Genomic DNA, 17,126 nt, shown 5'->3' with positions numbered 1-17,126 from the left:
ACAAGGAACTTTTTTTACAATTTTCCTGATTGCCTTTACTCAAGAATCCTTACAATCCTCAGATATAGATAAAATTACCTTGCTTAAACAAAAAGGTCTTTTGTATTGGTTTCAACTTATTACAGACGATAGAGTGAAGGATGTAGATCAGATAATAAGTGAATATCAGTTAGACAACTCCTTATGGCTTAACATACAATCCCTCAGACTATTCTTACAAAATAAGATAAACCCGATCACGTCTGCTAATAAACAGGTCACTACTGTAACTGCTAGATTTCTTTAATTCAGTTATTTAACATAAACAAACTTATTCAGACAACATGGGATTTATATACAGACTTATCAAAGAAACATATTGTTGTCCTGCTAATTTCTGGAACCATTTTTATACAGTTAATAACACACTTCCAAGGGATCTAAACACTTTCACTTAAATGGAAAATATATTACTGGAGATTTTTATATAGATCTTTCTACACCCTTCAACTAATGAACAAAATTAATGGTAAACTAAATATTTTCAACAGATGTAAGTCTAACGCAAACATTGACTGGAACCATATGTTTTATGACTGCCCTGCTTTAAGTGTATTTTGGGAAAACATTAAAGAACTCCTACAAGCAATATTTACAGATAATTTTATTTGACCAAATCATTGGTGATCTTCAATACACCCATACCTGGAAGTTAAACATTCCTTACTTTGGGCAATACTGGCAGTAGCCAGGAAAACTATAACAAGAAACTGGACATCTGAATTCCCTCCTTCCTACAATGATTTCAAGAAAATTCTAATGGAAGTTTGTCAATTGCAGATTGCAACTATGACATCTAGAACATCTAGAAAAACTTATAACTATCATATATGGGTTAATCTACAGAATTTGTTGAAAAGAGATTGACAATGATATCATATAAATCAAATGTCAACCTCTCTGTTATATATATGAAATAATCAAATACTAGGCAACGTAATGATATTCAATGGATGTCTTCGTTTATAGTTTTAGTAATTTCACTTCATTTGTTAAACATTGTTATGTGAATGCTTATGTGAACACTTTTTGAATTGTAAATATCCTTATGTTAAAGAACATGTAATTGTTTATATTTACTTCTTTAAAATCAATAAAATTGTTTAAAAAAAAAAAGACGAGGTAGAATGGACTGAACTGTGACAATCCGGAATTGTGTCCATTTTACAAATTGGCTGAGGTGGCTCCAGAACTAAAAAAAACCTTGAAAAGACTCCAGATCCTTGTTGGTCTGGGGGGGGGGGGGGACGACCATATGGATGACTTCCCCGGCAGCTTTATTCCATCTGGATAGAACATAGGGTACACTCTTCTTTTTTCTAAGGAGGAAAAACAAGGCAATAATATATCATCTGGTGATTATCCTCTGTACCCAGAAATCTTGACTGATGGCCGGCCAGACTTGAGGGTGCAGGAATAAGCATCACATCAACTGCTTCCAGACAGTGTCAGTCAGACAACCCATTCAAGAGCACCAGAAGGGTTTCTCATGAACGGAACCTGAAACCCATGGTTTTGCAGGCTGATTTATTCCTTGGGCAACATCCATTAAAAAATTCCCCACTTCTGCCCCATGGAGGTCTGTCAGCAGAATCATCCCAGACAAAAGCCAGGGATTTTTGGAACTACAACTGTTTCCCCTTTTAGTTTCAGGAAAAAGTCCTTTGTGGAGTGAAAAAACTATGTTAACAGCAGACTGGGTCTTGCCTTCCTGCTCAGTTCTGGTAAGCTATCCCTTCATCGTGACCCCCTTTGATGGCTCAGCCCTTTTCAGGCCTAAGGTGAAAGAAGTCTTGAAGCCTTCAGCAAAATCAAATAGGAGCATCCAGGCATGACTATGGATAGAAATTCTGATGCCTGCTGCCCTGGCTGTACCATCAGCTGTGTTAGAGACTAGATGCATGGTAACATTAGTCATGGATTGGAGGGTAGATACCAGAGACAAGCAGGTTACCCAAAAGAAATTTTGGCAGCTCCTTCATCATATCCCTCTGGAAATGAGTCAAGTCAGCCAGGAAGTTCAGCGAGTGCCAATGTCACTGAAACGCAAGTCTGTTTCCCAAATCTGTCCAAAGCCCTACACACTCTATTGGGGGATAGACAGGTGTACTGTCCTCTAAGAGCTTCCTTCTTGTGGCTGCCACAACAACCCTTGCTTTTAAAGGGGGACACTTGTTCCAGCAGGGCTTATTCCACTAAAATCTTATCTTGTTTTTAGTGGCATCACCACCAAAATCAGGTTGCTTCCATGCCCACTAACAGACCACATTTATTAGCTCGTCAGTGGGTGGGGGCTGGCTCAAGGAGCACAGACTTCTCTGGAGAAAGGTCTAGTAGACCAACCCCCTCTTTGTTTCATCAACTCCAGGATATCTCTAAAGCTTGGAGTTTGTTTTAGTTTCAAGAATTGACCTATACTCCAATATTCAGTAGACACTTCAGAACCATGTTCCAACTGCTTCTAAATCCTTCTTTCATCTTGAAAGTACTACTTGAACCACTCTATGACTTCCATCACCAGATCTCTAAATGGTTGTGCAAGCTTTAGTCTCTTTAGTTCTTGACAACTGCACATCTTGCCATTAGGGTGTACAACTGTGAACAAGGCTACACATAAATCATATGGAACAGTGCTGTGCAAATATTTTGACACACTCCACACTTTTCTCATATACCACTTGTTTAGAACCATATGCACTGGGTGTTGTCAATATTTAGATCTCAGTTTAAAACTCTGTTTCTTGCTCATTCAGCCCTAGATCCTATATAAAAATGCTGACTGGTCCCAAGTCAGCCATTGTACTTAGGGGTACTGGTATAATTTCCTAAATGCTGGGTGAAGCACAATATTTGAAGTTTTTTTTTTTTTTATACATGCTCCCTTCTTGTACAATTTACTACCTAATAACATATTGTTTAAAATCTGAATCTTCTTTGAGATTCATAAAGATGCTATTAGTCTACAGAGTATTTTACAATTACTTCATAATTGGTTACTAAAAACATATATATACAAAAATGGCTTAAGTCTGATTTTATGACTTTCACCATATCTGGTACATTGTTTTTTCTATTATACTGTTTTAGTGCTGCATGCTTACATTATGTATATTAATATTTCAGTACAAGGTTAGGCTTAGACTCTGTCAATAAACTGATAAGCAGAATTTCAGAGCTAAAGTCATGGCTAAAAGACCAGACAATTCAAAGTAAGAAAGAAGCTTAGGGCAACATGGGGGAGCCATGGTACGGAGAAGACATGAATGCCACAGACAGCTCCCTCAAGCACCAGGTAGAACAGGTCTGCTTACGTCCAAGCCACAAGTGTGTGTCACCTATGGTGGAACAGAGGAAGAACAGAAATTAACCCCACAGTGAAAAATGTGAAAGGGCAGCATGAACTGAAATGGGTACAGCAAACACAAATGACTGGGAAATAATGTTCTACCATGCCTGAAACCTAGGAAAGAACGTAGCAGAACTGCAAACTCAAGGACATGACACAGGAATGAACACTGCAGGAGTAAATTAAACTTAGGCAAGTGATGCACAGATGATCACCAGCTCACTTGTGAATGAAGACGTGACCCGATGGTTGGTGGTAGCAGTAGTCTCACTGTGAAGTACAAGAGGAAACAGCACAGCGTCTAGCAAAAGGAGATCAGGCAGCTTAGCAGGCAAGTATCCCGATCATCTGAATATAGGAGAGGAAAGTAAAATGTTTGTGGTCTAATACAGTCTACAGGACACCTGGCTCGGAAATGGGAAATATAAGCAATTCAAAAGACGGATGCAGGACTACTGAAGAAGGAAACTGGTCATGCGTGCACAGAATATCGACATTTATGCAGCTGACAGGAGTATTCCAGCATTCGTATCTTCAAAGAAAACTATACTACCGTACTGCTCGTAACACTGAACCATGCAGGCAGTAGTAGAGATGGACAGACAGTGGCAATGATGATGGAAGGATGGAAGACAGACAAGTACTAGGCGCAGATGTGATTCTGAACAAATGAATGAAGAAATGAAAGTTAGTTCAACTGGATGCATTTTTGAAAAGGTGGCATTATTCCATGCAGTACATTTGTGTGGAATACAGTTTTTCAGTTACTGTAAAGGATGAGTAGGCAAAGCCCAGCATATTTGTTTCCATTAGTTTCTACAACAAAATCTGTTGCTTTTAGATTTTATGAAATAAATTACAAACAGGCATGTCAAATATCCTTCCCTCAGTATATCTGATTATTTTTGTTTATAGCCCTAAACTATAACACAAAATAAGCTCTTCTGTTACACATTCCAAATGTCAGTACTGATTTGTGATATGTGGTACTGCTAAGGCTGAACTGTGAACAGATCTGACTTCCGCACTGCAACATATGAGTGAAATCTTTATCCAAAACCTTTACTTAGGCAAAACAACTTAAAGGCAATGGAAGACAGCAATAACATAAAGAGGTAAAAGACTGTCATTTACAAAAATGTTAACGTAATAGGATAATAATAAAATATTTTCATACATTCAGTGAACAGAGGAGTTGCAAACTTAAAGGGTTAGGATATAAATGCATTAAAATACATTCCAAGTTGCTATAGTTCTCCATCCAAGTCCATAAAAGATTACTATACTTTTGATCACAGCACATGAAAAATAAACTGATGCTTGCAGCAGTTGGTAAAACAAAAAATGAACTACTGCACTGGTACAGTTGCTCGTTTCATTCACATATTCACTCATTTACTTATTTTAATTGTAAAAGTAGTTTTACAATACTTGACACCAGTTGTGTTTCTTAAAATACTTTGCTGCATTAAAAAAGCACACAACTAGAATCCAGAAACGCACACTGTAAAAATAAATCGGATTCTCTCGCTATCTTAATAATTTTACCATCTTTACAGACTTTAAAAGTAAAACTCACCTGAATATCCAGCTCTTGACATCTTTGAACCAGTTCCTCTTTAGCTGCCAAAGCTTCTCTGAGCTCTTCTGTGATTCTTTTTAACTGAAAATAATAAAACAACAATGGTTACTTCTACTTTATAAGAAAAAGAATCAAAACCAAGTTTACATGTTAGCATTTAAACTGTCTTTAAAGAAATGAATTACCTGTTGCTCACAGTCTCCAGGTGGTTCAACTCCAGGGGATGCCAGAGGTTCTTTATGCATCAACTGCAATGCAAGTACAAAGCAGGTCAGTGTACTCTAACAAAACAAACACATGCAAATGCGCTAAAATGTACAATGCAATCACAATAACCAACTTTAAGCAAACAGCAAAGTAAGAAGAAATAAAGTTTTCTGAATGTTCACAACCTAAATTGAGCACTTGTTAGTAAGAGTACTAGCCAAAAAAGTAATGACTTCACAAATCACAGGAACCACTGGGACTCAGGGGAAATAATCAATGTGAGCTATCTGCAAAAATACCACATTTGAAAACAATGACATTACATATGGCAGCCTACCTTACAGGAAGTTACTACAGACTAAATAGAACAGGGCAGAAAAAGTGGCAATACCCACATATGGCAATGCTAAAATTGCTATCTACTTTTTAATGTTATTTGTAACCAAAATAAACACTAGGCTTTAAAGACGCAAGTAAAACCAGCAAGTGGTGGGATCTTTCGGCTTTTCCCAGTTAGGGGTCGCCACAGCAGAACTCTGGTCCGCTAACGATTGGCAGTGGATTTTTACAGTGTCGAGTTGCCAACTTGGTGCCAAACCTTCAAAGAAGGCACACCCACATGCACAGACCCACCTGCATGCCTTTTAAAGATCACTCGACCGTAGGGAGGACAAGAAAAATGCAAACACAACCCAGGAAAGAATCACAAAAGAACAAATGGTTGGTGTAGCTCATTAGTCTTGCTTTATTAACAGACTTCTTCAAAACTATAGTACACACATAAAGGTTTAAATAACCTCAGGACTGATCAGATGATTTCAATTACCACAGTTCTTAAGGTCACAGTACTAAAATCAAACCCATAAGAATAACATCTGAAAAAAAATTATCACAAAAATAAACTGTAAAAAAATTGAATAAAAACTTATTCACAACTTTGCAGCTTTCGAGTTCAGCACACTAGTTATAGTATCATTCAAAAGTACAGTTTTGTACACTTCCCATAAATGTAGATGTTCAAGTGTATTCGCTGTTGCAGTCATCACATTCGGGTTATCTGTCTGCAGGTAGCCCTCAGCCGGCCTGAATACCAGAGTCTTTGATTCCTGCGTCAGATGCCGTCTCTTCTTCCATGACGTCAAGTTGTCAGGGGTATAAAACATGCAGCCGACGTCATTACATCACTTTTTCTTGCCCCGGTTGTCAGATGCCCTCACAAAGGGAAGCAACTGTATGTTATGGTACCCCTCCAACAAAAAGCAAATACACCAGAAAGCTTAAATACACCAAACAAGAAGGAAAGGTAGAGTCAAGAGAAGTCAGGGGGCTGGAGGGAGGGTAACCAGGACTGCAACAGTGAATCCACTCGAACATCTACATTTATGGTAAGTGTACACAACCGTAATATGTTCTTCGTGTTTCACTGTTGCAGTCATCACATTTGGGTTGATTCTCAAAGCTAAGGAAGGGAGGAGGAAGTTAGAGAGCATTAGGGCCAGCTATTATTCCCTGCAAGACTGCAGTGACAAAACCAGCTCTGGATTAAGAAAAAAATAGGCATGTGGTAATGCTTGGTGAAGGTATGTACAGAGCTCCAGGTTGCAGCTTCTAGGATGTCGCTGGTAGGGACACCTCTGAGAAAGGCTGTAGAGGTAGATGCAGCCTTGGTGGAATGTGATCTTATCCCTTGTGGGTAGATTTTCCATGACGCATTTTAGCAGAAATGAATGCAATGGGCTATCCATTTGGAAATGGTTTGCTTTGAAATGACCTTCCCCTCTGCCCCTGAAGCAAAGCAAACTAGCAGCTGTTCAGATTTTCTGAGAGGCTTAGTCCTATCCAAATAAAATCTAAGTTGTCTGTGCACATCCAAAGAGTACAGTATTCGTTCTCCTTTATTTTGTGGATTCAGGAAAAAGGTAGGCAAATGAATGGACTGATTAAGGGCCACACTAGACACCACCTTGGGTATAAAGGAAGAATTGGTCCAGAGGGAAACCCTGTCTGCATGAAAAATAATGAAGGGCTCCACTTCCATGAGGGCCTGTAATTCAGACACCCTTCTTGCTGAAGTGATGGCTAGAAAGAAGGCTGTTTTCCAAGAAAGGAATTTCAACTCTGCAGTTGTAGCTGGCTCAAAAGGAGGGACAGTGAGCTTTGCCAATACAAAGTTAAGGTCCTATGCTGGAGTAGGGGCTCTCCTGGGGAGGGGAGGGCTCAAATTTTTGGCCCCTCTGAGGAACAGCTTTAGCAGGGGGTGAGAGAAGAGGGGAGGTTCAGTATTATAATGTGCTGAAATGGCAAAGGCATGAATTTTAATTGACGAAAAGGATAAGCCTTTGTGGAGCATTGCTGTTAAAGTACTGAAGAATATGAGGTAAGCTGGGCACCGTTGTGCCCATCCCCTGTGTCTGGCTCCAGGAACAGTATCTTTTCCACTTTTCAGCATAGGATTTTCTAGTACTTGGCCTCCTTGCCTCCAGAATGACATCTAGCACCTGCTTACTGAGGGATGCTATTGGAGAGCTCAAGGAATTAGCCAGGCTGCAAGGTTCAGGGTTTGGAGCGGAGGGTGCAGAATCTGACCCGCCTGCTGAAACAGCAGGGAAGGGGTCTGAGGCAGGTGCCATGGTTCCAGCAGTGACATACTGCACAAGAGGGGGAACCAGTGCTGGCATGGCCAGTCTGGTGCAGTCAATTGTCCTTGATTTGTCCAGTTTGATCTCTAGCAGAACCTTCGAGAGGAGATGCAGTGGGGGAAGGCATAAACTGAAAGGCTTTCCCAGGTAAAGGACAGGGCATCCACTTTCCAAGCTTGACTGTGGGAAGTCCTTGTGCAGAATGTGTCCAATTGGTAGTTCTGAGGGGAGGCAAACATGTCTATCTCTGGAGTCCTCCATTTGTTCCTCAAGTGGTTGAATATTTTTGGTTCCAGTTTCCACTCGTGTGGGTCCATGAGATTTCTACTTAGGCTGTCTGCCAGTAAATTTAGCTTGCCTGGCAGGAATTGAGCTTGTAGGTGCACTTGGCAGCTCAAAGCTGTGTTCCACACAGCCATGGCTAGTCTGCAGAGAGGGTACGAGTGGGTTCCCCCCTGCTTGTTTATGTACCACATAACTGTGGTGTTGTCTGTCTTTACCAATAACTGTCCTGGAAGAATGTGGTCCTTGAAAGCTGTCAGTGAATTCTGTACAGCTAACATTTCTTTTTGGTTGATATGCAGGTGCATCTGACTCGGGTTCCATTTGCCCTGAATGCACTGCCCTGTCAAGTGAGCCCCCCATGCATAGTCTGATGCATCTGTTGTTAGGGTTGGGTGGCAGGGGATAGAGTGAAAGGGAGCCCCTTGTTGTGGTAGCAGGCCTCTGCCCACCAGAGGAACTCTGTCTTTAAACAAGGAATGATAGGAATCATTTATAGATCATGAGAATGTTGACACCATAGGCTTTTTAGATACCATTGTAGTTTCCTCATATGCAGTCTTGCATATGGAATTAGTAGAATGCAAGACGGCATGAACCCCAGGGCTTGCAGAATTTTCCTTGCAGATAGCTGGGACTTTGTGGCCAGTAGTTTGAAGTAGGTTGTCAAACTTGTTTCTCTGGAGTGAGGAAAATAATCAGGGAAGTTGTATTCAAGCTTGCTCCCAGGAATACAATTTGTTAGTAGGGTACTAGGTGAGATTTATTTTCGTTTATGGTGTACCCCAGTGAGTTTAGAAGTTTCTTTACGAACGCCAGATGTTTTAATAACAATTCCTGGCTTTCTGCCTGAATCAGAAAATCGTTCAAGTATGGGTATATTTGAATATTTCTCTGCCTGCAAAATGCAATGACTGGAGCTAGACACTTTGTGAATACCCTGGGCACAGTAGATAAGCCAAAGGGAAGTGCAGAGAACTGATCAAGCATAGGTATTTCTTGTAAGATTCCCTTATTGGAATGTGCAGGTAAGCTTCCTTTAAGTCTAAGGTTGCCAACCAGGCATCTTTGCCTAGAGTAGGAAGCAATTGTTGAAGTGTTAGCATCCTGAATTTTGGGATTACCAAAAAAGTGTTTAGAATAGAAAGGTCCAGGATAGGACCCCAGGAGCTGTCTTTTCCGGGTACCAGGAAAAGTCTTGAATAAAAACTTTGTCCCTTTTCTTCTGCTGGGACAGGTTGAATAGCCCTGATACTTAGAAGAGAGAGAACCTGCTGTTGAGCCTCTGCCCACTGATTTGGGGGTAGGTCTGGCCAACTGTTTGTGGCTGGTGGGGTATGGAAGTGGATTCTGTATCCTTGGGGAAACTATATTCAAAACCCATTTGTCCTGGGTAATGAGTTCCCAGTTCTTTGCATGTAGGGCAAGCTTTCCTCCTAAGGAAGCAGGCAGCTGAGCAGGGCTTGGAAGGGCTAAGGTTAAGTCATTGTGCCATTTTCCCATGGGGGGTGTCTTACTACTCCCTGCTTTGGAAGTGGGAGCCCCCCACTGCTTCGGCCTGTGCGTTGCCTGAGACTGTAATCTAGGTGGTCTGCTGTTCCTGGGTTTGGACTGAGAAGGCCCGGAAGAGGCTGGAAAGGACCAATTCTTTGAAGGCCAATGCCTACTAAATCTGGGAGGCTGTACTTGCAGGAAATCTTTAACAGTTTTAATAGATTAAGCTTTTTCTTCCATGTTTTTGAGGACGACTTCTGCTTTGTTGCCAAACAGGCAGTCTTGGTTTAAAGGAGCATCCAGTAATTTAGCTTTAACGTGATCTGGCAAGTTTTGCTCCTTAAGCCAAGCATGCCTTCTACTTACAGACCCAGTGACAGTAGCCCTGCAAGATGCTTCTAAATAGTCAAAACCACATTGCAAAGTAGGTTTACCAACTTGTTCTGCAGAATGCATTAAATCCTGAAATTCTTTGTGTTTAGTACAGTCAGAAATCAAAATCATTTTCTGTCTAAGTAGTCCCATAATATACTGCTGGTACTTTAACATATGAAACTGGCAATTTAAAGCCCTAATGGCCAAAGTAGCAGAAGTATATACCTTCTTACCCAATCTGTCCAAGGCTCTAGAATTTCTATCAGAAGGGGTAGGGTTTTTGGCAGCAGTAGCCTTAATGCCCTTTGGCCCTTGGGAAATGGTCTCTGGATCGTATTCTTGAAGATGAACTTGTGAAAGTCAGGTACTCTGCAATACCCATCAGGTTTTCTGGGAGCTGGAGATAAAGTCTCTGGGGAAAGGCTAGATTCCAAGAAGGCATCATCTACAATGTCCAGAACAGGAGGGATTGCTAAAGGCCTGTGTTGAGGGAGGAGTAAGAATTCCCTAAGTCTCTTTATGGAGTCAGAGTAATCCTGGCTTTCCCAGCGGAAATGCTCCCTAAGAGTGTGCAAGGTTTCACCAAAGGGGACACAGAGGGAATAGAATCCTCTGCACCAGAATACTCATAGGTAGATAGGGGCAAATCCTGGTAATTAGAAGAAATAGAAATATCAGATTCCTGATCAGAAGAATCAGTAGGAAAATCAGTTCTAGGTTTCTTAGAGGGGGAAGGATGGCTTCCCCTAATTAAGGTAATAAGGTCTTCAGCCATTCTAAGCATTTGTTTTTTAGGCATATGGGCCTGAGCATGCGGTCTGGATGTCAGTTTCCTAGGCGTGGGTCGAGATTTAGGCCTGGAGGAAGAAGATGGCGTCTGTTTAAAATGCAAGTTTGTAGGCCTGAATACACCCTTCAGAAGCTGGTGCCTGCACTGCGGCTCCGGATTCATGCAAGGTAAAGACATCCGCAGGTTCCATAGTCGAAGAAGCATCTCGCGGCATACCGGACTCCGAATGGGTCTCAGCAGGGGCCTGCGAATCTGAAGTAGCAGGTATCAGGGGCTGCAAGAGCACCTCACTGAGTACCAGCGGACTGGCGACTAGCTTAACGGAAGCGTCGTCTGCAGTTTTGGACCTATGCAGTTTGCCTCTGTCTTTATCCTTATCCTTACATTTTTTCAGAATATCGGTAGTTGGATGGCTTACCGAAGCCATTTCTGGATAGTTATACCGAGTACCAAAATAATTTGCTGCAAATATAGACAGACAACAAATAGTTCGGGGGTTGAACAAGACACAAAACCGACAGCGAGGAATGTCGTGGTCTGGGCCTAAGCAAGAAATGTAGTACAAATGAAAATCTTTATGAGGTATTTGCTTTCCACAGGTAATACAGTTGCTAACTTTTACTGACATCGGTTAAGAGTAAGAAAAAGGATCCCCAATGGGGTACTTAGCTTTTTTGAAGTTCTGAAACTCGAAAACTAAAATTTCAGGAGTTGGCCGACCGGCACTTGTGAACTGCTTCTGTTTTGGGCACCGCGCAGCAAGAAAGACTGATATAAAGGCATTGGCTGCATGTTTTATACCCCTGACAACCTGACGTCATGGACAAAGGGACAGCATCCAACACAGGAATCCAAGACTCTGGTATTCAGGCCGGCTGAGGACTACCTGCAGACAGATAACCAAAATGTGATGACTGCAACAGTGAAACACAAAGATCATGGAGGTTTGCATGCATTTAGTCTAAGTTGTCATCTCTATTCTTTTACCTCCAAATTGTACTGGCAGTCACCACCCCCTGTATCAATGTCAATTTTTGTTGCAATACTAATGAACAAAAAGTACTTAAAACTAGAACACAATTGAGCATATTTACTTAAAACACTCACAAAGTCCTTCCCATGGATGCTGTAATTATGTTGGTAATTGCAAGGTAAAAAAGACTTTGCCACATTGCCGATATAATATAGTTTTGTATAAAGTTTTGGAATGGCCTAGCCAGAGCACAGACCTACATCTAACAGAAAAGCTGTGGGGTGATCTGAAGAGGGCTGTGCACAAGAGATGCCCTCACAACCTGACAGATTTAGAGTGCTTTTGCCAAGGAAGAGTGGGCAAATATTGCCAAGACAAGGTGTGCCATGCTGATAAGACTCCTACCCAAGAAGACTGAATGCTGTAATTAAATCAAATGTACTTCAACAAAGTATTAGTTTAAGGGTGTGCACACACAACAAAGTATTAGTTAAGGGGTGTGCACACTTATGCAACCAGCGTATTGTACGTTCTTTTATTTTTTAATATTTTTCCGCCAACGGATTTGTTTTTCAAGTGAATTGTACTGGTTATAGGTCACATTAAAGGTGGGAAAAGTTTTGAAATGATTTAATGCGGTCTCATTTTTTTATATCACAAAAACTTGGCATTTTAACAGGGGTGTGTAAACTTTTTATATCCACTGTACTTTGCAAGTGATTCAGTTTTTGAGCCAACCGCTGAAACCATGGACTTTAACAGTGGGGTCAGTCTCTTTGGTTTGTATTTCGGGAATGCCAAATATTGTGGGTATTCTCGGTTTATCCACCTTCCATTTATCAATACAAGTCATCAGATATCTCGTTATTAATGTGATGTGCAAATCATCTAACATTAAGTCAATTGATCTGTAGACCATATTAATTTCATTTTTAGGGACCTACACTCATCGGTCAGGCTCTATTAAAATATATTTGACATTCTTCCTAAGTAACCTACAGAGTCTATTACCACCAACACACACCCTTTGTCTGGTTTCATTGATCTAAAAGACTTGTCGCTAACAATCTCACTGTGTGACCATCTTTTGTTGACAAACTGTAATGCCTATTAACCTTTTTAGCTAAGTGAGGTTCTCTTGCATCATCTTCACATCATTTTTCAAACATGACAAATGCATGATGAAGGACTGGTTATAGACAATCTTCCTAAAACATGACAACATATTATTTTGAGTACTAGTGTTATTCTGAAATTAAAGAGCTAAATTCATTTTTCAAACAAACAGTTTCGACTCCAATAAAAAGTGTCCAGTAAATTAAACCTTGTTGATGGGACAAATGTTAAACCTTTTCCAAACAAGATGACATGATCCTGAGTTATTTCAAAATTACTAAAATTGTAAAAATTTAAATTTTGTTCCTACATGGTAACAGTACCTTGTTCATTTTCAATAAGAACCCTGTGTTTTCATTTTCTAGGGTTGCCCCTTCCCATAGGATATACAGAGGTTCTTGTTCTGATTCAAAATGTATTTATCCACATTCCTTTTGGCAACCTTAGCCAACCTGCAAGGCCCCTGGGTCACTACAGGGACTGCTCCTTCATTTTAATTAGTATTCTCATCAACCTAATTGTTATCTTAGTAAGTCAGTCAATGCTCCTGCTTATTGCCAAGAAATTAGGCCCTTTTGTTCTTATAATCTAGGTAATCCTTTACCAGTTTTCGTCATTTCTGTTTTTAATCCTCTTACACTTACTGTCCACCTTGGTAAAAGTACTTTCACATGTCAATTTATGTACCTCATATTCCAAGTTGTTAGAAATTGAAAACATAAAGTTGCTCAATTTCACCTTTCAAGGTTGCCATCAATTTTTCGTTATTTCTAATCAGTATTTTCATGTGAATATATCCTTGGGTGTCAAAAACTTCTGTTAACTACTCATGTAAAATTCATCTTTCCTCCTCTCCATTAGGAATATTCCATACCCTGTTTGCCCTTGGGTAAATGGCTTCTTTCAATACTTTCCTCAAAAACAGTTATAATTTGCATTTTAACAGCTTCCTGACCAAAGTCATCTGTTTCACCACCAAGTCTCCTACAGGAACAACCATTCTGATAACCATAGTAAAAGGCCAATCAATTAAGAGGGGTGTTGGAGGTCATACCTTAAGAGTGCCCCTTGCTGTGGCTATTAGAATCATGATCAATATTATTAACCACTGCAGCATATCTGGCCACTTCTATACCATCAAGACCTTCAACCGAAGTTCTTACCAAAGTAACAGCCTGCATTAAGTTATTGTATTAAAATAGTCAAGTTCTCCAACAAAGACTTGAGTGCAGTCCATATTTTGCCCTTCCACTTGCAAAAATGACAGCAGGGACATATCAATGTCATGTTAGAACAAATCAACTTGTAACCAAAATAAAAACTAGGCAGTAGACACACAAATAAAAATAAAAAACAAAATGAAAAATGCGTACGCAACCTAAGAAATGTAATCGCAAAACAACAAAAAGTGTTTTGTTTACCATTTTCACCTTTCTTTATTAACAGACTTCTTCAGAACCACAGTACATACACAAAAAGGTTTAAATAACCTCAGGCCTGATTATATGACATCAATCATCACAGGTCTTAATGTCAAAGTACTAAAATCAATCCAAATCCATAAGAATGTCCAGCTTCCCAAGCCACTAAGCAGTCTATGATTGCCTAGACTACAGTCTGGAGAAAGGAGTTTAGTACTGGCAAGGCATGAATAGTCAAAAGCCTCTGTGGTCTCAGAATATCTATGAATCATGTTTGTGCATGTTTTTATGAGCATGGCAGATGCAGATCAGAGAGCACGTGCTATGTGCTGTATCTTTAAGAAGCACATCAAACACCGAGTGTGCACGTATAAATGTTAAGCACATGGCATTCCTAGTGTCATTTTGAGAGTGCATCCAGACAGTAAGCACGTATAATTACAGCAGTTAGTTTGTATACAAGTTAAAGTCAGTAAACTTCTGTTGTGACATGTATAAAATAAAGCTGCTTGAACAGAACCCACAAAGACTCTTCTATTCCGTCCAAAGTAGTAGAGCGACAAGGTGTCAGAACAGAGATCGAAAAGAATAAGATTTGGAGCCATGGCAAAATGACCACGAAGATAAAATAAAAGAAATGAGCACAGAAAATAGCAAGAACAGAAGCAAAGGTAATGAGAAGATGCACAAACTACTTATTTCATAAAAAGGACAAAACGGCATTACAAGAGCACAAAATGCATTATTAAACAAGCAGGAGGGATAAAAGGCTTATTAACTAAAGGAAATGTTTAAAGTAAAGGTGTTTGATGAAACATTTAACAGAAAAGTAAAACGAGCATGTTTAAAGTAAAACAGGCATGTTAAGAGTAAAACGAGCACAAGAAAGGTACAATGGGCATGAAAAAGAGATTAAACTAGCAAAACGAATATAAAATGCAAAAAAAAAAAAGGGGGAGCTTTAAGTGTAAATTAAGCAAGGTGACTGCACGTTTTTGGCAAGGTGCTGTGTTTTGGCATAACTACAGCTCTGTATTGTATCAAGGGCATAACTAATATTATTCAAAGTATCTCAAAACATGTTAAAGTGCTTACAGTGTGTGCTTATTACTGTGCACGTATTTCGAAAAGTCATGTGTATGCAAAGTGCAACTATTTTGTGAAATGCAGTCAACGTATGGTCATTTCACAAAGTTTCTTGTGCTGGGTGTGTCTTATTTGCAAAGGGCTGCCATTACAGAGTGTTCCTTACACTGTACAGAATTGCCTAGAATGGTACTGTCATTTTTGGGAAGTTTCAGTGTGTAGTGTACGGTTTATTCGCAAAGTGCCATTACTTTGAAATGTTATTGACTCTGAGCTTCTCCTGCCCAGTTCATTCACACTGTACATTTATTTGAAGTGTTTCTTAAAATGATGATAAATTACTTTAGCAATACAATAATTTCAAAAGCATTACCGCGCCCTAGAAACTTATTTTGCAAAGTCCAGTTACACAGAGGCTGGCATCATGCAGTTGACATGTTTCTTATACTGGTAAGAGGTGATTTCATGCAATACAATAATTTCAAGAGTATTACAGTGCCCAAGAGAGACTTATTGCGCAATGTTCAGTTATACAGAGGCTCGTTGTGCTGAGCAAAGTTAAAAGTACTGGCATAAACTTCTGGCATATGTGCAAAACCCTTCATTGGTATGTGTTAATATGGCAGATGGATTTTGAAAGCTCTTACCTCTTGTATTTGATCAGAATATTGCAGATAATTGGAGAATACTTGAGCAAGAGTACAACAATTTTATACAACCAGCTTATTCAGATAAAGATGCACGGACCAAGGCATTAATTTTGCTAATCTTAGCTGGGTCAGAGGCCACAGAGAGAGAGAGAGTGTTCATTTGTGTATGCACCAGCATTGTATGAAGGAGAAGGTGAAAACCATCATACTGCTGTACAGGCTGAGTAAAGAGAAAACCCCCGAGTGTCTGAAGTGCAAGTTTAGAGAAATGTGTAACCCCCAGACAAATATTACACTGGAGAGGCATTTGTTTTACGCAAGAAATCAGAAACCAGGAGAAACTTTTGCAGCTTATATAACTGATCTGAGAAACAGGGCTAAAACGTGTCGATCTGGTGCCTTAAAAGATGAGTTAATAAAGGACAGGCTCGTCTACGGTAGTAATAGTGCTGCTGTGAGAAAGATTTTGCTTCGTGATAGTGATTTAACGTTGAGTAAAGCCAGAGAGATTTGCCAAATCCAGAGAGATTTGCCAAATCCATGAAGTGACAGAAAAACACCCAAGTATGTTTGCAAGTGACAACAGCATGGTTTCAGCAGGCTCCAGAGCATGAAGCATGAGGCAAACAGAAATAGTCCTACTAAGCACTTGGCAGCCACAACCCTGCTGGCTCATCAAGAAAACTACATGGTTTTCCAGTAAGTTCTAGGACCACATCAGTTAGAGGATACAAGCATGAATCAGCAAAACCAAAGTCCAGCTTTATTGTTAAATGTCGCAATTGTGGTACAAATTATGAGTCTAAAAAGAGAAATGCTTAGCATTTGGTCAGCAATGTCACAAGTGTAAAAATGGAACCATTTCCAAACAGTCTGCAAATCAAATAAACCTTGCACCATTGTAAGGAAAGGTTACATAAAAAAAAGCAGGTTGATCACGTAGAGACGCAGCAGTCAGCTTTCTATGTGGATGGTGTATCAGTAATTGGTGAACAGGTTGATGCAGTGAATTTATTGGCAGAGTGAAGTGTTCTGTACTGTCTGGATCAATGGTAAATCCACAGAGCTTAAAGTAGACACAGGTTCAAAGTGTAATGTTATATCAGCAGACACATTTGCTACAGTG

The 17,126-nt window shown here is 39.9% G+C and overlaps 1 protein-coding gene across 1 annotated transcript in view; it reads right to left on the bottom strand.

Annotated features, from left to right (window-relative positions):
- Positions 1–17,126, bottom strand: part of LOC122814192 (protein Hook homolog 1-like) — a 343,345-nt gene that overhangs the window by 90,753 nt on the left and 235,466 nt on the right. The window contains exons 7-8 of the mRNA XM_044086798.1: positions 5,153–5,215; positions 4,965–5,048 (exon numbers count right to left, since the gene is read on the bottom strand). Of these exons, the coding sequence (XP_043942733.1) occupies positions 4,965–5,048; positions 5,153–5,215 (147 nt within the window). The remainder of the gene's footprint in view (positions 1–4,964; positions 5,049–5,152; positions 5,216–17,126) is intronic.

This window comes from Protopterus annectens, chromosome 10.part0, assembly GCF_019279795.1.
Source record: "Protopterus annectens isolate FY-2018-M chromosome 10.part0, PAN1.0, whole genome shotgun sequence".
NCBI classification, from domain to species: Eukaryota; Metazoa; Chordata; order Ceratodontiformes; family Protopteridae; genus Protopterus; species Protopterus annectens.
This window is presented reverse-complemented; position numbering and strand designations above follow the sequence as displayed.